The 21,946-nt window shown below is 44.6% G+C and overlaps 1 protein-coding gene across 2 annotated transcripts in view; it reads left to right on the top strand.

Annotated features, from left to right (window-relative positions):
• Nucleotides 1-19,143, top strand: part of LOC115162355 (signal-induced proliferation-associated 1-like protein 1) — a 99,114-nt gene extending 79,971 nt beyond the window's left edge. The window contains exons 9-21 of one of the 2 annotated variants that reach the window (XM_029713578.1): nt 730-1,004; nt 4,286-4,537; nt 4,633-4,782; nt 5,099-5,238; nt 5,680-5,762; nt 6,474-6,844; nt 14,760-14,984; nt 15,295-15,451; nt 15,694-15,895; nt 16,150-16,293; nt 16,428-16,536; nt 16,794-16,872; nt 17,283-19,143. In XM_029713578.1, the coding sequence (XP_029569438.1) occupies nt 730-1,004; nt 4,286-4,537; nt 4,633-4,782; nt 5,099-5,238; nt 5,680-5,762; nt 6,474-6,844; nt 14,760-14,984; nt 15,295-15,451; nt 15,694-15,895; nt 16,150-16,293; nt 16,428-16,536; nt 16,794-16,872; nt 17,283-17,426 (2,331 nt within the window). In that variant the 3' untranslated portion in view covers nt 17,427-19,143. Of the gene's footprint in view, nt 1-729; nt 1,005-4,285; nt 4,538-4,632; nt 4,783-5,098; nt 5,239-5,679; nt 5,763-6,473; nt 6,845-14,759; nt 14,985-15,294; nt 15,452-15,693; nt 15,896-16,149; nt 16,303-16,427; nt 16,537-16,793; nt 16,873-17,282 lie in introns of both variants that reach the window. The other variant, XM_029713577.1, reaches the window with a different exon arrangement.
• The last annotated feature ends 2,803 nt before the right edge of the window (nt 19,144-21,946 follow it).

Below are 21,946 nucleotides of genomic sequence, written 5' to 3'. Positions count from 1 at the left end.
GAAAGAGTGCCTCCTACTGGCTCTCTAAAACCACTTCCAGCACCATCTGGTCTCCCATTCAGGGACCAACCCTGCTTAGCTTCAGAGGCAAGCCAGCAGTGGGATACAAGGTGATATGCTGCACAGAGCACACACAGCACATGCAGTGTAGTCTGTCTTTGGATTTAGAGGTTTCTTACATTATGTAGTGTGGCAGACCAGGGGGTTGGGTCAAAATGTTTACACAGATCAGACACAGACAGAGTATGATTAGCTCAGTTTCAAAGGTGTTTAAAATAAAATAATAGTCCAAAAGAAAAGAATAGGTCTCCCCAAGAGACCCTCTCCAGTATACCGTATTCTGGGCTCCGGGTCTTGCTGTATCCTGTGGGGATCAAAACTGAACTCACTCCTGTTACCTCTGGTACCGCCCCCAACTATATGAGAGTCCTTTCCTCCCGCAGTCTCTCCCCTGTGTGCTGCCCTTCTGGCAGCTTTATGGGACTTGCACAGCTGGTGAGCAATCAGCCCTTGATTACTCACCAATCCCCAATCAGCCCCAATTAGTCCTGGCTGGAGAGCCCATCGAGACCTGGCACGTGATGGAGCCATCGCCTCGTGATGTATACTCCGTCTGTCACCAGGCCTCGACGAGTCTCCCCCTGGTGGCTGACCTGCTGTACGCCACAGTGTTATAAATCTTCTCCTTCACCTCTTTCTCCTCCCCCTCCTCCTCTCCTCTGTCTCTAGCTCCTGTCAAAGGGCAGCCAGACCACAGAGATGACCCTGAGGAGGAACGGCCTGGGCCAGCTGGGCTTCCATGTAAACTTTGAGGGCATCGTGGCAGAGGTAGAGCCCTACGGGTATGCCTGGCAGGCGGGGCTGCGCCAGGGCAGCAGGCTAGTAGAGATCTGTAAGGTTGCCGTGGCATCGCTGTCCCACGAGCAGATGATCGATCTCCTGAGGACCTCTGTCACCGTCAAGGTGGTCATCATACCCCCGCACGAGGACTCCACCCCTCGCAGGTACAGCTCAGAGACAACAAATAAGTTATCTATCAGATATGTCCCTCTATCAGTCATATCAGTAGCATGCATTTGGGTACTGGGGCAGCGCTGCAGTGTTTGTAGTGTATATCTCGATGTAATAATGGCGCCGAAGGAGATGGCTGCCGTTTTACGATCACGTAACCAATTGTGCTATTGTGTATGTTTTTTCGCGTTATTTGTAACTTATTTTGTACATAATGTTTCTGCCACCGTGTCTTATGACCGAAAAGAGGTTCTTGACATCAGGGCAGCGATTACTCACCCCGTACTAGAGGAATTGTTCTTCTTCAACGAGTTGGACAGGAAGGATTTACTCCAGACACCCGACAAGGCCTTCATCCCTGTCATTCGCAGGAGGAAAAGATGGAGGTATCGTGGACGACGGTCCGGGTGCCTTGTAAGGATCCATCACCGAGAGGGTAATCTACCTTTACCATCGGTCCAATTAGCCAACGTACAATCAATCAATAATAAAATAGACAAACTACGAGCACGTATATCCTACCAACGGGAAATTAAAAACTGTAATATCTTATGTTTCACCGAGTTGTGGCTGAACAACGACATGATTAACATACAGCTGGCGGGTTTTAAGCTTTTTCGGCAGGATAGAACAGCAGCCTCTGGTAAGACAAGGGGCGGCGGCCTATGCATATTTGTAAACAACAGCTGGTGCACGAAATCTAAGGAAGTCTCAAGGTTTTGCTCGCCTGAGGTAGAGTATCTCATGATAAGCTGTAGACCACACTATTTACCAAGAGACTTTACATCTATATTTTTCATAGCTGTCTATACACCACCGCAGACCGATGCTGGCACTAAGACCGCACTTAATGAGCTGTATACGGCCATAATCAAACAGGAAAACGCTCATCCAGAGGCAGCGTTTCTAGTGGCCGGGGACTTTAATGCAGGGAAACTCAAATCAGTTTTACCTAATATCTATCAGTATGTTAAAAGTGCAACCAGAAGGAAAAAAACTCTAGACCACATTTACTCCACACACAGAGACACATACAAAGCCCTCCCTCGCCCTCCATTTTGCAAATCTGACCATAATTCTATCCTCCTGATTCCTGATTACAAGCAAAAACTAAAGCAGTAAGCACCAGTGACTTGGTCAATAAGAAAGTGGTCAGATGAAGCAGATGCTAAGCACAGGACTGTTTTGCTAGCACAGACTGGAATATGTTCCGGGATTCTTCCGATGGCATTGAGAAGTACACCACATCAGTCACTGGCTTCATCAATAAGTGCATTGATGACGTCGTCCCCACAGTGACTGTACGTACATACCCCAACCAGAAGCCATGGGTTACAGGCAACATCCACACCGAGCTAAAAGGTAGAGCTGCAGCATTCAAGGAGCGGGACTCTAACCCGGAAGCTTATAAGAAATCCCGCTATGCCCTCCAACGAACCATCAAACAGGCAAAGCGTCAATACAGGACTAAGATTGAATCATACTACATCGGCTCTGATGCTCGTCGGATGTGGTAGGGCATGCAAACTATTATAGACAACAAAGGGAAGCACAGCCACGAGCTGCCCAGTGTCACGAACCTACCAGATTAACTAAAGTACTTCGATGCTCGCTTCGAGGCAAGTAACATTGAAACATGCATGAGAGCACCAGCTGTTCCACGCTCTCCTTAGCCGATGCGAGTAAGACCTTTTAAACAGGTCAACATTCACAAGGCCGCAGGGCCAAACGGATTACCAGGATGTGTACTCCGAGCATATACTCCGTGACCAACTGGCAAGTGTCTTCACTAACATTTTCAACCTGTCCCTGACTGAGTCTGTAATACCAACATTCAAGAAGACCACCATAGTCCCTGTGCCCAATAACACTAAGGTAACCTGCCTAAATGACTATGGACCTGTAGCACTCACGTCTGTAGCCATGAAGTGCTTTGAAAGGCTGGTCATGGCTCACATCAACACCATTATCCCAGAAACCCTAGACCCACTCCAATTTGCATACCACCCCAACAGATCCACAGATGATGCAATCTCTATTGCACTCAACACTGCCCTTCCCCACCTGGACAAAAGGAACACCAATGTGAGAATCCTATTCATTGACTACAGCTCAGCGTTCAACACCATAGTGCCCTCAAAGCTCGTCACTAAGCTAAGGACCCTGGGACTAAACACCTCCCTCTGCAACTGGATCCTGGACTTCCTGACGGGCCGGCCCAGGTGGTAAGGGTAGGGAACATCACATCTGCCACGCTGACCCTCAACATGGGGGCACCTCAGGGGTGTGTGCTCAGTCCCCTCCTGTACTCCCTGTTCACTCATGACTGCATGGCCAGGCATGACTCCAACACCATCATCAAGTTTGCTGATGACACAACAGTGGTAGGCCTGATCACCGACAATGATGAGACAGCCTATAGGGAGGAGGTCAGAGACCTGGTCATGTGGTGCCAGGACAACAACCCCTCCCTCAACGTGATCAAGACAAAGGAGATGATCTTGGACTACAGGAAAAGGAGGACCGAGCACGCCCCCATTCTCATTGCCGGGGTTATAGTGGAACAGGTTGAGAGCGTCAAGTTCCTTGGTTTCCACATCACCAACAAACTATCATGGTCCAAAAACACTAAGACAGTCGTAAAGAAGGCACAACACAGCCTATTCTCCCTCAGGAGACTGAAAAGATTTGGCATGGATCCTCAGATCCTCAAAAGGTTCTACAGCTGCACCATTGAGAGCATCCTGACTGGTTGCATCACTGCCTGGTATGTCAACTGCTTGGCCCCCGACCGCAGGGCACTACTTCCTGCCAAGCTTCCTACCATCCAGGACCTCTATATCAGGCGGTGTTAGAGGCAGGAGGCCCTAAAAATTGTCAAAGACTCCAGCCACCCTAGTCAGATTGTTCTCTCTGGTACCGCATGGCAGACGATACCGGAGCGCCAAGTTGAGGTCCAAAGGCTTCTTAACAGCTTCTTCCCAAAGCTATAAGACTCCTGAACAGCTAATCAAAGGGCTACCCGGATCCCTCTTTTACGCTGCTGCTACTCTTTGTTTATAATCTATGCATAGTCACTTTAACTCTACCTACATGTACATATTACCTCAATTACCTCGACTAACTTGTGCCCGCGCACATTGACTCTGTACCGGTGCCCCCTGTATATAGCCTCGCTTGTTATTTTACTGCTACTGTTTAATTATTTTTTACTTTAATTTTCTATTTTCTTTTTATTTGATTTTATTTGATTTATCTCTGTCTCTTCTCACAGAGGCTGTTCAGAGCTGTACCACATGCCCCTGGTGGACTATAAGAACCACAAGGAGGGGATGCCCTATGAGTTTAAATTCCCCTTCCGCAGCAACAACAACAAGTGGCCCCGCACCTCCTCCAGCCCCCAGAGCCGCACCACAGCGGCCCTGGGGGGGACGCTCATCAAGGCCCCGGCTTCAGACTTCCAGGAGCCGACCGGAGTCATCCCCCGCAGCGTGTCCAGCGATGGGCGCCCTCTCAACCCTAAAAGGTAAGAGAGCCACCCTGGCTAATAATATGATATAGTAGGAAAGATGTACAAGCTTCAAGCTTAGTAGTGGAATCTCTATGCTCTGTATCCCTCAGGTATTCACCAGGGAATGATAACTATGCCCTGGCTTGTTCCATCGTGATGGGCCGCTCTCCGCACACCCGTAAAGCTCCTACCAGCCTCTCCTACATAGACACTGGGAGCGCAGGCCCCAACCACTGGAGACAGAAGTCCATGCCAGATGGGTGAGAGGTCACTCAGGCCAGAACAAACCTGGGCCAATTTATGGCCACATTCAGACCACACCCAGATCATACACAGACCAAAATTCTGATCTAGAAACAGATCGCTGTAGGGTTTCACCTAAATTGCTCTATTTTCAGATGTAGTCTGTATTTACTGTAATTACTTCTTTGGGAGTTATCCAATAATAGAAAGGAAATGACTAAATGATATGTTGTCTCGTTGATATGTTATAGTCATCGTGGCAGAGGTACTCCTGTTTTGTTCAATAAATGATGCAGCTAGACATGATGCCGTCTTCTTCCGTCTATTTTCTAGGTTTAACAACAATACCCGCCACTCCCCTGTGTCTGCTGAGCGTCAGGGAGTGGGAGAGGGGTCTAACGGGACTAAGCCTGCCACCGGATGGCCCCGTGCGGTGGAAGAGGAGGTGGCCGACAGGGGGGCTGATAGAGCAGGTAAGAGGACACGCTTTAGAACAGTGTCATTCAAAGTCGCGGTCACGACCCCAGGAACTGCAGTGGGGTCGCCAAAATGATGTTTTTGAGAAAGATAATTTGAAAAATCTAATTGTATTGAGTAAATGTATTTATTGGTTTATTTTCATTTTGAAAATGCAATTAAGTTATTTTTTAATTAAAAATTCTAAATGTCCCGATTTTAAGGTTGTGTCATTATATTTGGCGTGGGGTGGGGGTCACGAGAAAATCTTTGGAAAAAATGGGGTCCCCAGAAATTTGCTGAAAATATTTGAATACCACTGCTTTAGAAAATGCCCAAGTCATGTCTCTGGTGTTTTGGGTGATGCAGATAATGAGAGTCAGAGACAGGAATAGCTCTCTATGTTACTGGTATTGTTATCTGTGTCTCATTCCTCTGTTTGTTCCTGTCCCTGCCAGACCCAGCTGAATCCAAGGCTGCAGTAACTCGTCTCCAGCAGCAGGAACAGGGGACACACCTGTCTCCCAACAAGAACATCAAGGTGAGGCACCAGGCTGAAATATGACCAAATATGTCTTCTAACATGCTGACCAGACCGCTTGTGCGCGATCAGGACAGGATCAGGACACGCAGGTTGAAATATCAACTATATTAATTTGGGGACAGGTCGAAAAGCAAACATTTATGGCAATTTAGCTAGCTAGCTTGCTGTTGCTGGCTAATTTGTCCTGGGAGATAAACATTGGGTTGTTATTTGACCTGAAATGCACAATTACCTGAAATTAATAATTATGTTAAAGTATTATTTCAGTTTTTCATTTGTAATACATTTGCAAATAAATCAAAAAATCTGTTTTTGCTTTGTGATTATGGGGTATTGTGTGTAGATTGATGAGGGAAAAAACAATGTAATCCATTTTAGAATAAGGCTGTAACAAAATGTGGAAAAAGTCAACGGGTCTGAATACTTTCCGACTGCACTAGCTTGGCAATATTATTGACTGTATGTTGACTGTATGTTGTTTACTCCATGTGTAACTCTGTGTTGTTGTATGTTGTCGAACTGCTTTGCTTTATCTTGGCCAGGTCGCAATTGTAAATGAGAACTTGTTCTCAACTTGCCTACCTGGTTAAATAAAGGTGAAATAAATAAAAATAAAAATAAAATGTAGATTCTTGTCTATGTCAAAGTAGTCTTTATTTACTATGGTCAAACAACCAGGACGTGACTGTAGGGTCTCTGTCTCTACAGGTGGAAGCTTCCTACTCCTCCAGCCAATCAGGCAGCAACACACTGTCCAGTAATGCCTCCAGCTCTGCCCACAGTGATGAAAAGTGGTATGAGATTGGCTCCAGCAGGACAGGGGTACGGCCTGACTCAGAGCTCAACGGCTACCTACAGGGGGCATCCACAGACAGCGGTATCGATGCTACCTCCTACGGGGCCACAGGGTCCGGGGGTTCCAGAGCCAAAGAGCGGCGGGCCCAAGAGACCTCTCCTTCAGCCCCAGACTCCCCCGGCCCCCCAGGGAGCAGCGCATACCCAGCCCAGAGCCCCCTTGTGTTCCCCCCAGCCACGGACAGTGGCTCTTACACCCTCAGTGATACTGCGTCCCACTCCAGGTGTGTGTGCCTCCCTGTGCTGTGCTACCCCACATGAAAAAATACTATAGTGAATACTATGGTAGGAATACTATAGTATTCACTGTATTGTTTTTGCTGACTTCACTGTAGTATTCACTGTTTATTTATTTTTTTGAAATTATTGAACCTTTATTTAACTAGGCAAGTCAGTTAAGAACAAAATCTTATTTACAATGATGGCCTACACCGGCCAAACCCGGACAATGCTGGGCCAATTGTGCGCCGCCCTATGGGACTCCCAATCATGGCCGGTTGTGATACAGCCTTAAATCGAACCAGGGTGTCTGTAGTGACGCCTCTAGCACTGAGATTCTTAGTGCCTTAGACCGCTGCGCCACTCGGGAGCCTGTAGTAGTGAATAATGTGGTATTTACTATTTGCAGTTTACTATAGTATAAATACTCTAGTAAAAAAAGTAGTATATACTATAGTATTTATTGTAGTGTTTTTGTATATATTACTGTAGTATTTACTATAGTATTTTTGTTTTATTATCTTTGACATAGAAATGGAGGTGTTCTCCTCCTGCTCTTTTCTATAACCATAGGGTACACAACCATGTGCCACGTGCCACCACAAACTGGGATATGTGGGAGGGGAAGGGGCAGGGTATATGCAAATTAAATACTGTAGTATTTACTATAGTTTTTTTAAAGTGTATTTGCGGACTGTAGTGTTTTTGCTGACATTTCTGTAGTATTTACTACCGTGTTTTTTTGTTGGTGGATAATACTGTAGTATATACTATAGTATTCTACAGTATACTACAACATTCTATACTAAGTACTACACATGATTGAGGGATACTACAGTGCAGTGTTGTGTTCGAGACCACCTAAAGCGAGATCGATTCAAGACCAAGACCGGAGCAAATCGAGTCCGAGTCAAGACTAAGTCCGGAGGGGGGGCGAGACCAAGTCAAGACCGGGAGGGGGACAAGGGGTCCAAGACCGAGACCAGAAAAATGTGAGTCCAATTCAAGACCATGATTGTAATTTTTTCAAATCCCCACCATAATAAGAGTTCATAATGTCCAGTATTTCTGTGTTCATATTTCAGAACAACATATGGATTCTTTAGACATTCAGAATAGTGAATAAATGCTGCTGAGGGAAAATAGAGCCACACATTATTATTAACCCAAACACAGTGGGGAACAATGAGGGCCTTCTACGCTTTCAGAGAAAGGCTAAGGATTTTAAATAATTATTATAATAACATAATAATAATGATAATTATATTATTATTTTCACTAATGTTCTGATTCAATCCCTACAGTTTTTGTTGGAAAGGAAAGGGTTAACACTGAAGAGAAAAAAATATACAATCAGGATTTTTCTTTGCTGGTCTCTGGGGAGATAAATTTAGCTAGCTAAGTCAGCCATTCAACTGTATTAGGGCACAATTTTGGAGTGACATTGGAATCAACCAATCATATTTTGACTAAATGGGTGGGACCGTTTTTACAAAAACGTATGGAAACTTCTGCCTTCTTTAAGGCCAACAGGTCACTGTGCAATCTGGTGAGTGGAACTGTGTTTTTTATTGCCGCATGCTTGCTGTTGTTAGCCATCTCTTTGAAAATAACTTATGTGTGTGAAACATTGTTGCATTTAAAGTGGAACTGACAGCATTTTAGCAACATGAAATCTTATTCAAATCTGTTCATATACATCCCCCAGGAAGAATATGTCACTTTTTTAAACCATTTTCCTGCAAGCGATCACTTAGATATGGTCACGTTGTCATGAATTCTTAGAATGTTTGGGAATTATGTATACTAAGGCATTTGTGAATATACTACAGCAATATAGAGTGGGAAAGCGGCTGTGCGTTCGGACAATTAATGAACACAGCAGTAAATAAAACCTAATAAAAACATCTGTCATGTCCAGGACCGGAGTCTACACAGACCGGTGTGCTATAGACAATCAGAGCTACAGTAGGCCTTTATACAAACAAGCCATTTGCCACATGGGCCTGCCATCATTCACTTTGAACTGGACTGTGTGTTTACAGGCAGTAGACCCTGCCATCATTCACTTTGAACTGGACTGTGTGTTTACAGGCAGTAGACCCTGCCATCATTCACTTTGAACTGGACTGTGTGTTTACAGGCAGTAGACCCTGTCATCATTCACTTTGAACTGGACTGTGTGTTTACAGGCAGTAGACCCTGTCATCATTCACTTTGAACTGGACTGTGTGTTTACAGGCAGTAGACCCTGTCATCATTCACTTTGAACTGGACTGTGTGTTTACAGGCAGTAGCAACAGCGCGGCTTTAGATCATTAGAATACATTCGTCAAAAGCCACAAAATACACCTGAATGGATTTCTGCAAATATGTTAATACCACGGGAGTCCTCTTACATTTGTGAACCTTACAGTCCTATTGATCAAACAACCATGAAAAGGTAGGTTCTCTCTCCCTCAGTTATCAACGACAACAAGATCAACAACTAATGCTAGGCAGAGCAAGATGAGCTAAATGCTAACGAAGGAACATTAGATAAACCCTCTCAAACTTTTTCAGCTAGTTGGCCGTCAAAATTGCACTGATGAACGATGGGGAATTGTAGCCTTCTCGTCCTTCTGCAGCTTGCCTGCCAATAAATGCTTGTCCCAACCAAGCACCCAAGCTAACTGGCTAAAATTGGCTGGCTTGCTAGCTAGCTACTTCCAGACACAAATGAGAGAACACCTCACTGAGAGAACACCATTTTCCTCGACGTAGCAGAGTTGGTTAGGCTGTTTACATGTTATTTAGAACATTCTTGACTAAGTATTACTTTTTTTGCCTACGTTTACTGACACCGGTCATATTCAGCGGGTGTTGCGCGTTCGTAAATTCATCAGTTCCCAGCTAGCAGCGAGGAATTGGCCCAGAAGCGGCCTTCTTGAACTGATTGAATCGGCCCGGAATTGGGTGTCGGACTTGGCCTGAATCAAAATGAATGACTGCCAAGTACATCAGGCCGTTTCCGTCTACCGGAATTCAGCCGACTTTGCCGGGATCTTACTAGAATCCCCCCACGGAAGCGTCCCGATGAAAATCTAAATAAGTGTATACAAAATGACCCAATTTAGTAATTTTAAATATTACTATTATACATACAAATTATACCATCCACAAAAAAAACATTTTGTGTCGGAGGAAACACCATACACCTGGTGACCGTGTCAGCGTGCGTGCGCCTGGCCCGCCACAGGAGTCGCTACAGCGCGATGGGACAAAGACATCCCGGCCGGCCAAACCCTCCCCTAACTCAGACGACGCTGGGCCAGTTGTGCGTCGCCTCGTGCATCTCCCAGTCGCGGCCGGCACGGATCTCGAACCAGCATCTGTAGCAATGCAGTGTGTTGCGCCACTCGCGAGGCTCCATCCACAAAGTTTTTAATGCTTATCAATTGCCTTGCACAAAGTATCAAAATACTAAAATACTACACAGGACTCTTAAAGAATTTAATTTAAATGTTAATTGTATTTTTTGATCACAGAAACAATGAGAAAATATGGAAAAATAAATCATGAAATGTTATTTCTATAAAGTAGCCTGTGTAATCATCTGCCAGAGAGTTGCCTTGAGCCCCAAGTACCGTAATTTCAGGACTAGTAAGCGTACCTGAATATAAGCCGCACCCACTGAATTTTAAAAAAAATATTATTTTGAACATAAATAAGCCGCACATGTCTATAAGCCGCAGGTGCCTACCGGTATATTGAACCAAATTAACTTTACACAGGCTTTAACGAAACACGGCTTGTAACAAAAATAAATAGGCTTTAACGAAACACGGCTTGTAACAGAAATAAATAGGCTTTAACGAAACACGGCTTGTAACAAAAAAATAATAATTATCAGTAAGCTTTAGTTGTCTTTTGCACTGAGTCAATTCCTCACGCTGCTGTTTCCAACGTCTTATCATCGACTCATTAAGACCAAGCTCCCGTGCAGCAGCTCTATTTCCTTTTCGAACAGCCAGATCAATCGCCTTCAACTTGAAAGCTGCATCATATGCATTTCTCCGTGTCTTTGCCATGATGATGGTGACAAAATGACTACCGTAATCAGAATGATGGGAAGTTTGAGAGCGCTCGATTTAATCTAAACAGTAAACAAAAAAGTTGTTTGACCTTAACCCGTTGGTCTAATGAAAGCTTCATGCCGGCAAAAAACTGAGCACGTCACAGAATGTGTTTTTTTGGAGAGAAAAAAATTGAAAGCGGGAAAAATCCATATATTAGCCGCGTCATTGTTTAAGCCACGAGGTTCAAAGCCTGGGAAAAAAGTTGTGGCTTATAGTCCGGAATTTACGGTAATACATTTGGGCCAGATAACTCACACCGGAATCGGCCCGAGCTCAATCCACGCATCCTAGCCATAAGTAATACTGCCGAAGACGGCCCAGACACGGGCCACATGACGTCGGCTGAGTCTGACTCCCAGCCGAGTGCCCCGACTCTCAGCCGGAATCGTCCCAGATCCACTGTGCTAGCTGGGTCATTCTGCGCTCTTGGGAACTCATACGAGAGTGCACTGAAATTGTAGTAGATAGCCAGAGTGAATTTGCGAACGCAAGAGATATGCTAACTGGATAACAGTCGTTCAAATTCTTGCTAGTTAACCAAATGACACCTCTAGCCAAAAAAACGATATGAGGGAAAAAGTCTGTCACTCACCCACTCCTCCAATGGCATGACATAACATCCTCCTAGCAACTAGCTAGCTAGCTAACAGGCTCTGTGTTTTTAGCTTGCTACATACATAGATACGCTAGTATATTAGCCATGTTATGACAGACTTGTGGTCATCGCCCTTGCTAGTTTGATTGTATTGACATTCCCAGCGTTAGTTACATTTGTTAGTTTTTGTCCGGAATATTGAGTCATTGAAACTGAAACAGTGCATCCCGAATGGAGGCAGCAAACAATGTATCAGGCCAGCTGGGATTTACAACCTGATAGCAATATTTTTTGGACTACCAAGAAATGTATTTGTGAATTATATTGATCATGTATTGAACTTCATCCATCTATTCTGCCAACAACGCCGTTCATGCTGACCACACCGACCGGCTAGCGCCAGTTCATCTTTCAATCACCCACGTGGGTATATGCTCCTAAAAACCAATGAGGAGTTGGGAGAGGTGGAACTTGCAGCGCGTCTAGCGTCACAAATAGAACCAAGTTACGCAGACGCTCGTTGACTTGCGTGAGCAGTGTGGGTGCAATGATTAAATAACATGTATGTGTACATTTATTTTGCAACACTCACGCACACGCCTCTGGCGGTTTAGTCAGCATGTTAGTGTACGTCATGGAACGTTGAGTCAAATATAACCTATTTTTAAAACCTCTTATGAAGTTGGTTTTGTAGAATAAGAATTTGATATTTTTTACTGATATTATGATCGTCTGTTTGTTTTTTTAGCCTTCCCTGTAGCTCAGTTGGTAGAGCATGGTGTTTGCAACACCAGGGTTGTGGGTTCGATTCCCACGGGGGGCCAGCACAGAAAAAAAATGTATGAAATTGTATGAAATGTATGCATTCACTACTGTAAGTCGCTCTGGATAAGAGCGTCTGCTAAATGACTAAAATGTAATGTAAATGTTTCATATCTGCAAAGTAGTTAAAATGCTTTAAGTTCTACTTTAGGTCACCAGTTACTTTGTGGGCTAAACATGAAATTATTTTTGCCAGGGGAGGTCATAGTTGTACATTTCGATTGGGAAATGCTTAATGGTTGTGTTTTGTAATTGGGACCTACTGGCTTATTATGTCAGAGTTTATGGACTGCTTCTCCTTTGACATCATACTGTGTGTATGACTGCTGTCTTTCCATCGGCCCTATGCATTTTTACATTTTACAGACGCTCTTATCCATTTCATGCATTTTTTTTTTTTTTTTTGTACTGGCCCCCCGTGGGAATCGAACCCACAACCCTGGCGTTGCAAACACCATGCTCTACCAACTGAGCCACAGTGGTGTAGTGATTCCTGGAGAAGTGGGTATACTCAAATTTTGCCAAAAAGTTCCCAAACAATCCGCCAAGCGAAGGAAAGACACCCTGTGTGAAAAATCGTATGTTTTCCGATGTTTTTTTATGAGTTTTCCTATAGACTTCCGATTTTCACTCTCAAAATCACACAAAAATATATAAATAGAAAATAGACCAAAAATGTGTGCACTAAACTTTTTTAATACTTGGTTTGATAACCCATTGTTGCCTTAGTTAGCATATACTGGTAGATATCATAAGTTTAAACGTCTTTCCTACCCTACCAGCTACTGATGTCATTCTTCTGTGAGCTGCTCCATCCCAAAACCAGTTGAGAGCAGCAAGCTCTTGCTGCCTGCAGATTATATTCCACTGAAACTAGGCTATGTGTGCGGCGCTCGTGAATATATTTCATGTGCTTTGTGATTGTGTAGGCTACTTTGTGCATGATTTCTCAGTTTATGGGGCTCCCGAGTGGCCCCCGAGTGGCCCAGCAGTCTAAGGCACTGCAGCTCAGTGCTAGAGGCATTACTACAGACCCTGGTTCGATTCCAGGCTGTATCACAACTGGCTGTGATTGGGTGTCCCATAGGGCGGTGCACAATTGGCTCAGCGTCGTTAGGGTTTGGCTGGGTTAGGCCGTCATTGTAAATAAGAATTTGTTCTTAACTGACTTGCCTAGTTAAATAAAGGTTCAATAAAATGATTATACCTGCATATACCCTCCACTACAACACTGGCCCTTTATGTTTTACAAAAAGTGCACTCTCCTACATCAGTGTGTTGGTATTACGACTGCTGTCCTTTCAGAATCACAAACTAGTCACACACTGAAGACCTATAGGTTCGCCACTGTACAAACATGTCTATAATAGATATAAAGGCTGTTGAAATAATGTTTCAAGAAAGGAGTCTATATATTTGGCCTGGCGAAGCAGTTTTATGTGCTGACTGAATGGAAGCTGATAATTATGAGATTTTTACTCTGCTGGTCTCGGGAAGAAATTAAGAGTCCTCACTGTCCGGGGGTACAGTGTGTAGTATAGTATACTACAGTTTACTACAGAATTCTATAGTAAGTACTGTAGTATTGTATAAGTAAACTGTAGTAGTTTTTCATGTGGGACACTAGAGTTCTATTACAGTCGACTCTTTATGCAGCCAATACATTTCCTCTCAGGTATCAATGTTTCGTTAAGCAGACAGTAATGCTTTGTAGTCCTTGTATATCCCTTATTGTCCCAGATGGAAAACTCCCAAGCCTTGCGGTTTGGTGGTGAGAGGTAGCAAGCAGCAACCTGCTGTATGTGTGTCTGTGTGTGTGTGTGTGCGCTGCGTGCTTGTTTGTGTGTGAGCCAGGTTCTCACAGAGAGAAAGAGAGCACTTGAAACACTGAGGAATGCTGAATGTGAGAGCTCAGCACTGTTAACACTCCTAAACCACAGTTCCTTTGAGTGAACAGAGGCTTTCCTCCTCTCCTCAGCCTCTCCTCTGTGGCTCTGAAATAACTCCAGCACCACCAGACTAGTGACTGTTTTATTGTACACACAGCATGTCTGAGGAGGGAGACGCTCGCTTTCATGTCAAACTGGGAGAAATGTTGTTTGAAATGTTAAAATGGAAGAAGTCCAAGGACACTCTGTCCTATTTCTTTTTCTTCATGAATTTCAATTCTCATCTCAAGATGTGGAGACATCGGAGATGTAGTGTGTGGGGAAAAGTAGTCAGAATTACCATATGTTTTTGAAATATTGTACAGAAATGTGTTCGTAGATGAGTGCACATTACAGAAATGTGAAGTGAAACACCAATGTAATGGTGTGTGTGAGTTATGAATACATTAGTGTAAATATACCTATACTAACGCATATCCGTGTTTTTCTGTACCAGTACTCTGAGCTCGGGCCAGTCTGGCAGTCCCATGGGTCCAGGCTGCAGTCCCAGCTCCTCCCAGGAGGAGTCAGCCCTTGCCACCTCCCCCACCACTCAGACCTCCCTCTCCCCTGGAGGCCCCAAGAGCTTCTACCCCCGCCAGGGAGCCACCTCCAAGTACCTAATCGGCTGGAGGAAGCCGGGAGGTACCATCAATTCTGTGGACTTTGGCAAAACACGCAAGTAAGCATGGGGGGCAGTAGAGGAGGAATGTTGAACATACATGTGTTTATTGACATGTCACTGAGGCCATTACACTGTGAGGGGTGTAAGTCATGTTGTGAAAGGATGTTCTTTCCCAATTGAAACAAATCTTACTGTTCTAGATTGTTGATGTTAGAGAGACTTGAGATCTGAGTCAACTGAGAGGAGATGCCTTTCCCTCTTGTCGTGGCTCATGTTTTGTTTATTAACGAGTGCAACACTCCCGCCATGAGGTTGAACCGAGAACTGCAACCTAACACTGCTGGTCTTTGCACTCCATCTTTCTCAGACGTCACCAGAGTGATGGGTTGCTGGGTGGCCAGCCCCAGCTCAGGGCTCAGCTCAGGGCCCAATCCCCCCAGCGGGTCACCACGTCCAGCTTGCAGGAGGACCTGAAGAAACTCATCACCCTAGACAGCCCCCCACCCTCCTCCCACGACCAAAAGGTAGCGGGCAGCACTGCTCTGTGTTAACAAGCAATGTCACCATCATCCATTTTACTATGAAAATTGTCAAATTGATGAGAACTCCCATGGAACTTCCAGAGTAGTCGATGTGCTGTATTTGCTTGATGAATCCAAATTCCCTCCCTTGCTTTGCCACATACACTTGTCAACATGCTGAAGGCTAAAGGCTGAGTTTATGGGGTCAATCAGCAGCCTCCTCTCTCTCCCCTCACTCTCTCCAGCCCTCTTTCCCCATCCCCCCTCCCAGCCGGCGCTCCTTGCACAGGACCCTGTCAGACGAGAGCATCTACAGCGGGCAGCGGGAGCCCTCGTACAGCGGGCACAGACAGACGCCCAACGACCTGCTCTTCAGCTGCTCCACCATACCCCGCTCGCCCACCGCCCGCCACGCGCCACCCCGACAACCCTCACACAAGTCTCTGGGTTAGCCTCTGATTATCCTGAAAGTAATCCTTGAGTAAAGCCAATGCCAGTTTATTCTACATGGGCTCCATCTCAAACCAGGGGAGCACAGTTTATCATAGAGTGTATCAGTGTATACTTATGTCCTTAAGCATGGGTTACTCTAAACAAGTTATGTGTAATCTTGTTTTTAGTATGTACTTTATTTGAAACCTGTCTCCACTTCCTCTGTTCTAATCTGCTATCTCTCGTCCCCCCGCTCCTCTTCCATGCAGGTGACCTATGTGAGTCGTCCAGCCAGGACCAGGAGGGTAGGAGACAACAACTGGGGGACCCATGCCTCATGCCCCTGCCTAACTCTGGAGCTGACTGTGCTCTGGACTGGTCCAACCTGGTGGATGCTGCCAAGGCCTTTGAGGGTAGGCAAAGTAAGCTGGAGATTTACTATCTTTACCAACCAGAGGGTAGCAGTGCCCTGTCTCATTCATGTGTGTTGTCAATCTGAGCTGTAACTGAAGCCGTAACTGTTGTGTTTTTATCGGTCTGTCTTCAGTTCAGAGACTGTTATCTGTTAATGATGGGAGCTCCAGCTCAGAGGTCACAGCCACCAGTCCCCAGCAGGGCGAACCCCAGGCTTCCCCACAGAGAAGCACCTCGCCTGGGTAAGACCCACTTACCTACTACATACCATGCACATCCAGAGAATTCTTTAGACATAGGTAGGGCCTGGAGCTTATCCTAACACTTGGGCCAGATTTTTCCTGACCAGGTAACATGATTATGAAAAACTCCTGGCCCTACTCCTAGGGTCTAAAGCTGTGGCTTGCTACACCTCTTGACTATTTTAAGCCAATATGCCCCAGGTCATGTTAGTCTTATAGTTAGAATATGGTAGTTAACACTGTCTCCTGTCCCACAGTGAGAGCCCAGCTTGTCTGATGGAGAAGGTGAGCCAGCTGGAGTCCATGGTGAAGCTGCTGCAGGATGACCTAAAGAAGGTGAGAAAAGAAAGAACCAGGTCTTCAGCACCGGAGGCTAAGCCTTAGCCATCTCTACTCTACTGTTCACCTCTTACTGAACCTGCTGCCCTTTCCCTAACAGTGGTTAGAACAGTAGAAAGACCAGTTGAAAGAGCAGCCTTCTCAGTGTGGAAAGGTCAAACAAGTGTGTAGTGTGGTTCCAGTTCTCCATATATCAGTAGTGCCCATTCGGCACAGGTACTTACTACTCTGCCTTTTGGTTATAGCTGCCCTGTATACATCTCCTGAGGACAGTATTAGAGAGTAATGAGAACCTCCCACTCCTCTTTGTGTTAATGATGACTCCCTGTGTGTGAGGACAGTACTAGAGAGTAATGAGAGCCTCCCACTCCTCTCTGTGTTAATGATGACTCCCTGTGTGTCCCCAGGAGAAGGATGCCAAGGTGTCCCTGCAGGCCCAGATACAGAGCCTGAGAGAGGACAACCAGCGGCTCCAGGAAGAGTCCTACAGCGCCTCGGCCAAGCTCAAGAAGTTCACAGAGTGGGTGTTCAACACCATCGACATGAACTGACTGATCCATGTGCTATTGACAGGAACAGCTGAACTCACGTGACCACAACACACTCAAACTCAAACGGATTCACACTATGGGTGCTCAGAACCACAGGACTTGCTTCTTTGATTCCTTCATTAGAACTGATATTCTGCTATTGACATGGACCGATTCACAATGGATGTAAATGCTGTATGATCATCATGAACCGATCGGCCACACAGTGGATCTGTATTAGCACCACCACTAACGACTCAATGAGAGGTGTTTTAAAGGAGGAGATAGAGGGAGAGAGACAGAGATGATCAGCATGCAGTCCTTTCTTTAGGATTTGCTGGTACTATACTGTGGTGTCCCTGCATGTCTGACAGAGATGTATTAACTTCCCTGGGCTATGCTGTGGAACCTTCCGATGTTGACCTTGTCCTTCAGATCCTGCTCCTTCATACTGTACTCCTCTCCACAGTGGAACAAATTGTCCATTGTAGGACAGTCTTGTGTTATTTAAGACATTCCCAGAAGGGAACAGTTCAGAAGTGTGTGTTGCGTTCAGTTCATACACAGGCTCTAACTATACCTGTTTGTTAACAGGTTCACAGCACGTTTAAGAGATTGCGAAAGTCCAAGTTGCATATTGAAGATTTGAGTGATCAGCTGTTATTTTGTTAGCAATTTATGGAAAAACATGATGGGGCTGTCGCTTGTCCCATAGAATTGAACTTGTCCCTTTCAGTACAAGTATAGAAAGGTAAAGACAGGCAGTCTCTTGGCCTGTGCACTGTGTATTGGATATAGTTTAATGTTAGTACTATTATGGTCGATGCCTCTCCCATTGATCCTCCATAAAGGAATGTAAAACATGTTATAGGGGGTTGAGTATACCTCACATACAGTACATGACTACAGCTAGTTAACTAATGAAAAGTACTTAACTTGCCACGTAAAAAATATACAAATGAAATAATATGGGTGCCATAATGACGAGAATAAGCTTCAAAATTCATAATCAACCAAAGCTGTTCAACATTTTATTTTGTAAATATATATGAGCAGAAATGTTACCACTGCAAAACACCTTATATTGTTTTACCACTACACACTATGACTCTATGGACTTGGCTCATTTCAGGAGGTTAAGATGGGCCTACTGGATGCAGTAGTTCCAGAATGTACTGTTGGTTATTATATCAAAACAACTGGACTGACTGGGTGGATGACTGGAAGACCAGGCGTTCTGTTCAATTCACTTCTAACATGGTATGGTCCCATCCTCGCCTGCCTGCTGTATTGGATCCACAGTGCCACCTAGTGATGATAACATGTTGTTACATGGAAATACGTACCATACTTGATCCTGATCTACAGCATGTTACAAAGCCCCTGGTGCCACGTATTTCATCCTGTTCTACTCTCTGTAGATGACATCGGTACTGTATGTCATGACATATAACGATTTTATGTAAATCCTCAAATGCCAGTTACAGTCATCTAAGTCTATTAGTAAGTAACTTGGTAGACCCTCCATGTCTACAGTCAGTTGTACTATTAAAACCCCCAAGCTTCCCCTTTGGTTCCCATTCTGTATAACCTGTATATATATATATCAAAGGATTCTGACGCTCATCATAATTTGCACCTTCCTTCTTGACATGTTTTACAGCATGTGATGATGTTTCCTTTGAGCTGTGATGTGTAAAAATGTTTATATCTATTAAAGATATTTTGTTCAATTGTATTTTTGTAGTGATGCCTGCATACCCAGATGCAGATTTGGTATGTATGATGTACAGGCTTCCACGTAGCTTCCAGGAATCCTGATAGATTATTATTAGGTTATAGATTATTACCTTTATTTAGGTTTTCCCCCCAGCAATAATGCATTGGTCTTAAATGAAAAAAAGCTACATGGAGCCTATGGAGTACAGCACACCCCATATCTTCCCTGTTGGAGCATGACAATAGAGGATAACCCACGAGGTGTTACCAGGGCTTGACAGTCCAGTGGCAGCCTCAGGAGTTTTATACAGGAAAGTCATTTGTGATATTGATATTTTTCATATTTAACCAGGTCTTTCTTGCAAAAAAACATATTTCTCAGTGAGATTAACCCGGATAAATTAAGATTAAATACAAGGAAAAAAACTAAAAGGACCATATTTTTCCATTTGTGAATCTACTGGCGAAAAATGTTCTCCCTGCTGAGTTCAGAGTTGTTGACTTCCCCAGATGTTCTCTCTAGGTCCTAGGACATGATTTAGAACATGCTGTGCTGTACACAGATCAGAACCAGTCCCAATTTACTGATCCAGTTGATTAATGCAGCGAGTCCAGAGAGGAGCAGAGGAGCGGAAGAGTTTGGGGATGTCATATTTCACAAATGAAGAACTGTTTGGCCTTTACTGCTATAGCCCATAGAAACACATTGAACAAAGCATTCATGGCAAAACAGACAGTCAAAAAATAAATCATAAGGAATAAGGTTTTTAAGTGTCTGTCCTATACCGAAGAGATATAAGAAAGCTCAGGAATTATGTATATATTGTTGACACATATCTAACCCTTGTTTTGGGGGGCACAAAACTACTTCCATACTTCCATTCATTTTTTTTACCGGTACCGGGTTACCTTCAGATGAGTCCCATGACACTTGTGGGGTCGTAGAACAGAACGGAGTGCACCATCGTGTTCGTGAGAGTCTCCCCTTTCCATAGAGTATATTGTAGGCCAAACCGGACGCTATAGACATTTTTGTGAAACGAAGCCCATACAAAATCAAATATATCTAACTTAAACAGATGGATTTCGCTGGAGATCTTTTTATTATGTTAATTAAATGATGCACGAGCCTAGCCCGTCTTAATGGTACATTTGACTGATGTACAGTGCCTTCGGAAATATTCAGACCCCTTAACTTTTTCCACATTTTGTTACTTTATAGCCTTATTCTAGAATTGATTAAATAGTTTTTTTCCCCTCATTCCCCTCATAATATCCCATAATGACAAAGCAAAAATAAGTTAAAAAAAGGAAAATAAATAAATATCACATTTACATAAGTATTCAGACCCTTTACTTAGTACTTTGTTGAAGCACCTTTGGCAGCGAATACAGCATCAAGTCTTCTTGGGTATGAAGCTACAAGCTTGGCACACCTGTATTTGGGGAGATTCTCCCATTCAATACAATTTCAATCAAATGTATTTATAAAGCCCTTCTTACATCAGCTGGTGTCACAAACTGTTATACAGAAACCCAGCCTAAAACCCCACACAGCAAGCAATGCAGGTGTAGAAGCACGGTGGCTAGGAAAAACTCTCTAGAAAGGCCGGAACCTAGGAAGAAACCTAGAGAAGAACCAGGCAATGAGGGGTGGCCAGTCTTCTTCTGGTTGTGTCGGGTGGAGATTATAACAGAACATGGCCAAGATGTTCATATGTTCATAGATGACCAGCAGGGTCAAATAATAATAATCACAGTGGTTGTAGTGAGTGCAACAGGTCAGCGCCTCAGGAGTAAATGTCAGTTGGCTTTTCATAGCCGATCACTCAGAGTATCTCTACCGCTCCTGCTGTCTGTAGAGAGTTAAAAACAGCAGGTCTGGGACAAGGTAGCACTTCCGGTGAACAGGTTAGGGTTCCATAGCCGCAGGCAGAACAGTTAAAACTGGAGCAGCAGCACAACCAGGTGGACTGGGGACAGCAAGGAGTCATCAGGCCAGGTAGTCTTGAGGCATGGTCCTAGGGCTCAGGTCCTCAGAGAGAGAGAGAAAAAAAAGAGAGAGAGGGAATTAGAGAGAGCATACTTAAATTCACACAGGACACCGGATAAGACAGGAGAAATACTCCAGATACAACAGACTGACCCTAGCCCCCCGACACAAACTATTGCAGCATAAATACTGGAGGCTGAGACAGGAGGGGTCAGGAGACACTATGGCCCCGTCCGACGATACCGCTGGACAGAGCCAAACAGGCAGGATATAACCCCACCCACTTTGCTGAAGCACAGCCCCCACACCAGGAGCTTGGCACACCGCTCCTGTTTCCTGTTTCCGGTCACAACTTGCAGACTTGTTTACGCTGTTGTGCGTTTTTGTTGCCGTTTTTACTTTGCTACCTGACGGTTTTTACTTTTTCATTACCGTATATTTTTACTTTTTCCCTCACTCAACTTTTTTTTTCATTCAACTTTCCTACCCCGGAGGTTTTATCTGGACATGGTTCGTCAGGACGTCCACCAGCCGAAGCTAAGTAACATTAACATGATGCCTTCTAATTGCAGTCGTTGTACTCATAATATACAGGAGAACGATCGCCTTACGGCAAGGATAGCTGTGCTGCAAGCCCAGCTTCAGACGCAATCGTTAGGCAAGGGTCATTTCAGTTTAGGAAAGGATGAAACAGCGTCTGAGCATATTTACATTCACACAGGACACCGGATAAGACAAGAGAATACTCCAGATGTAACAGACTGACCCTAGCCCCCCGACACATAAACTACTGCAGCATAAATACTGGAGGCTGAGACAGGAGGGATCA

The sequence above is a fragment of the Salmo trutta genome, chromosome 25 (genome assembly GCF_901001165.1).
Source record: "Salmo trutta chromosome 25, fSalTru1.1, whole genome shotgun sequence".
NCBI lineage: Eukaryota > Metazoa > Chordata > Actinopteri > Salmoniformes > Salmonidae > Salmo > Salmo trutta.
The sequence above is the reverse complement of the archived record's forward strand: the minus strand, read 5'-3'. Positions and strand labels throughout refer to the sequence as shown.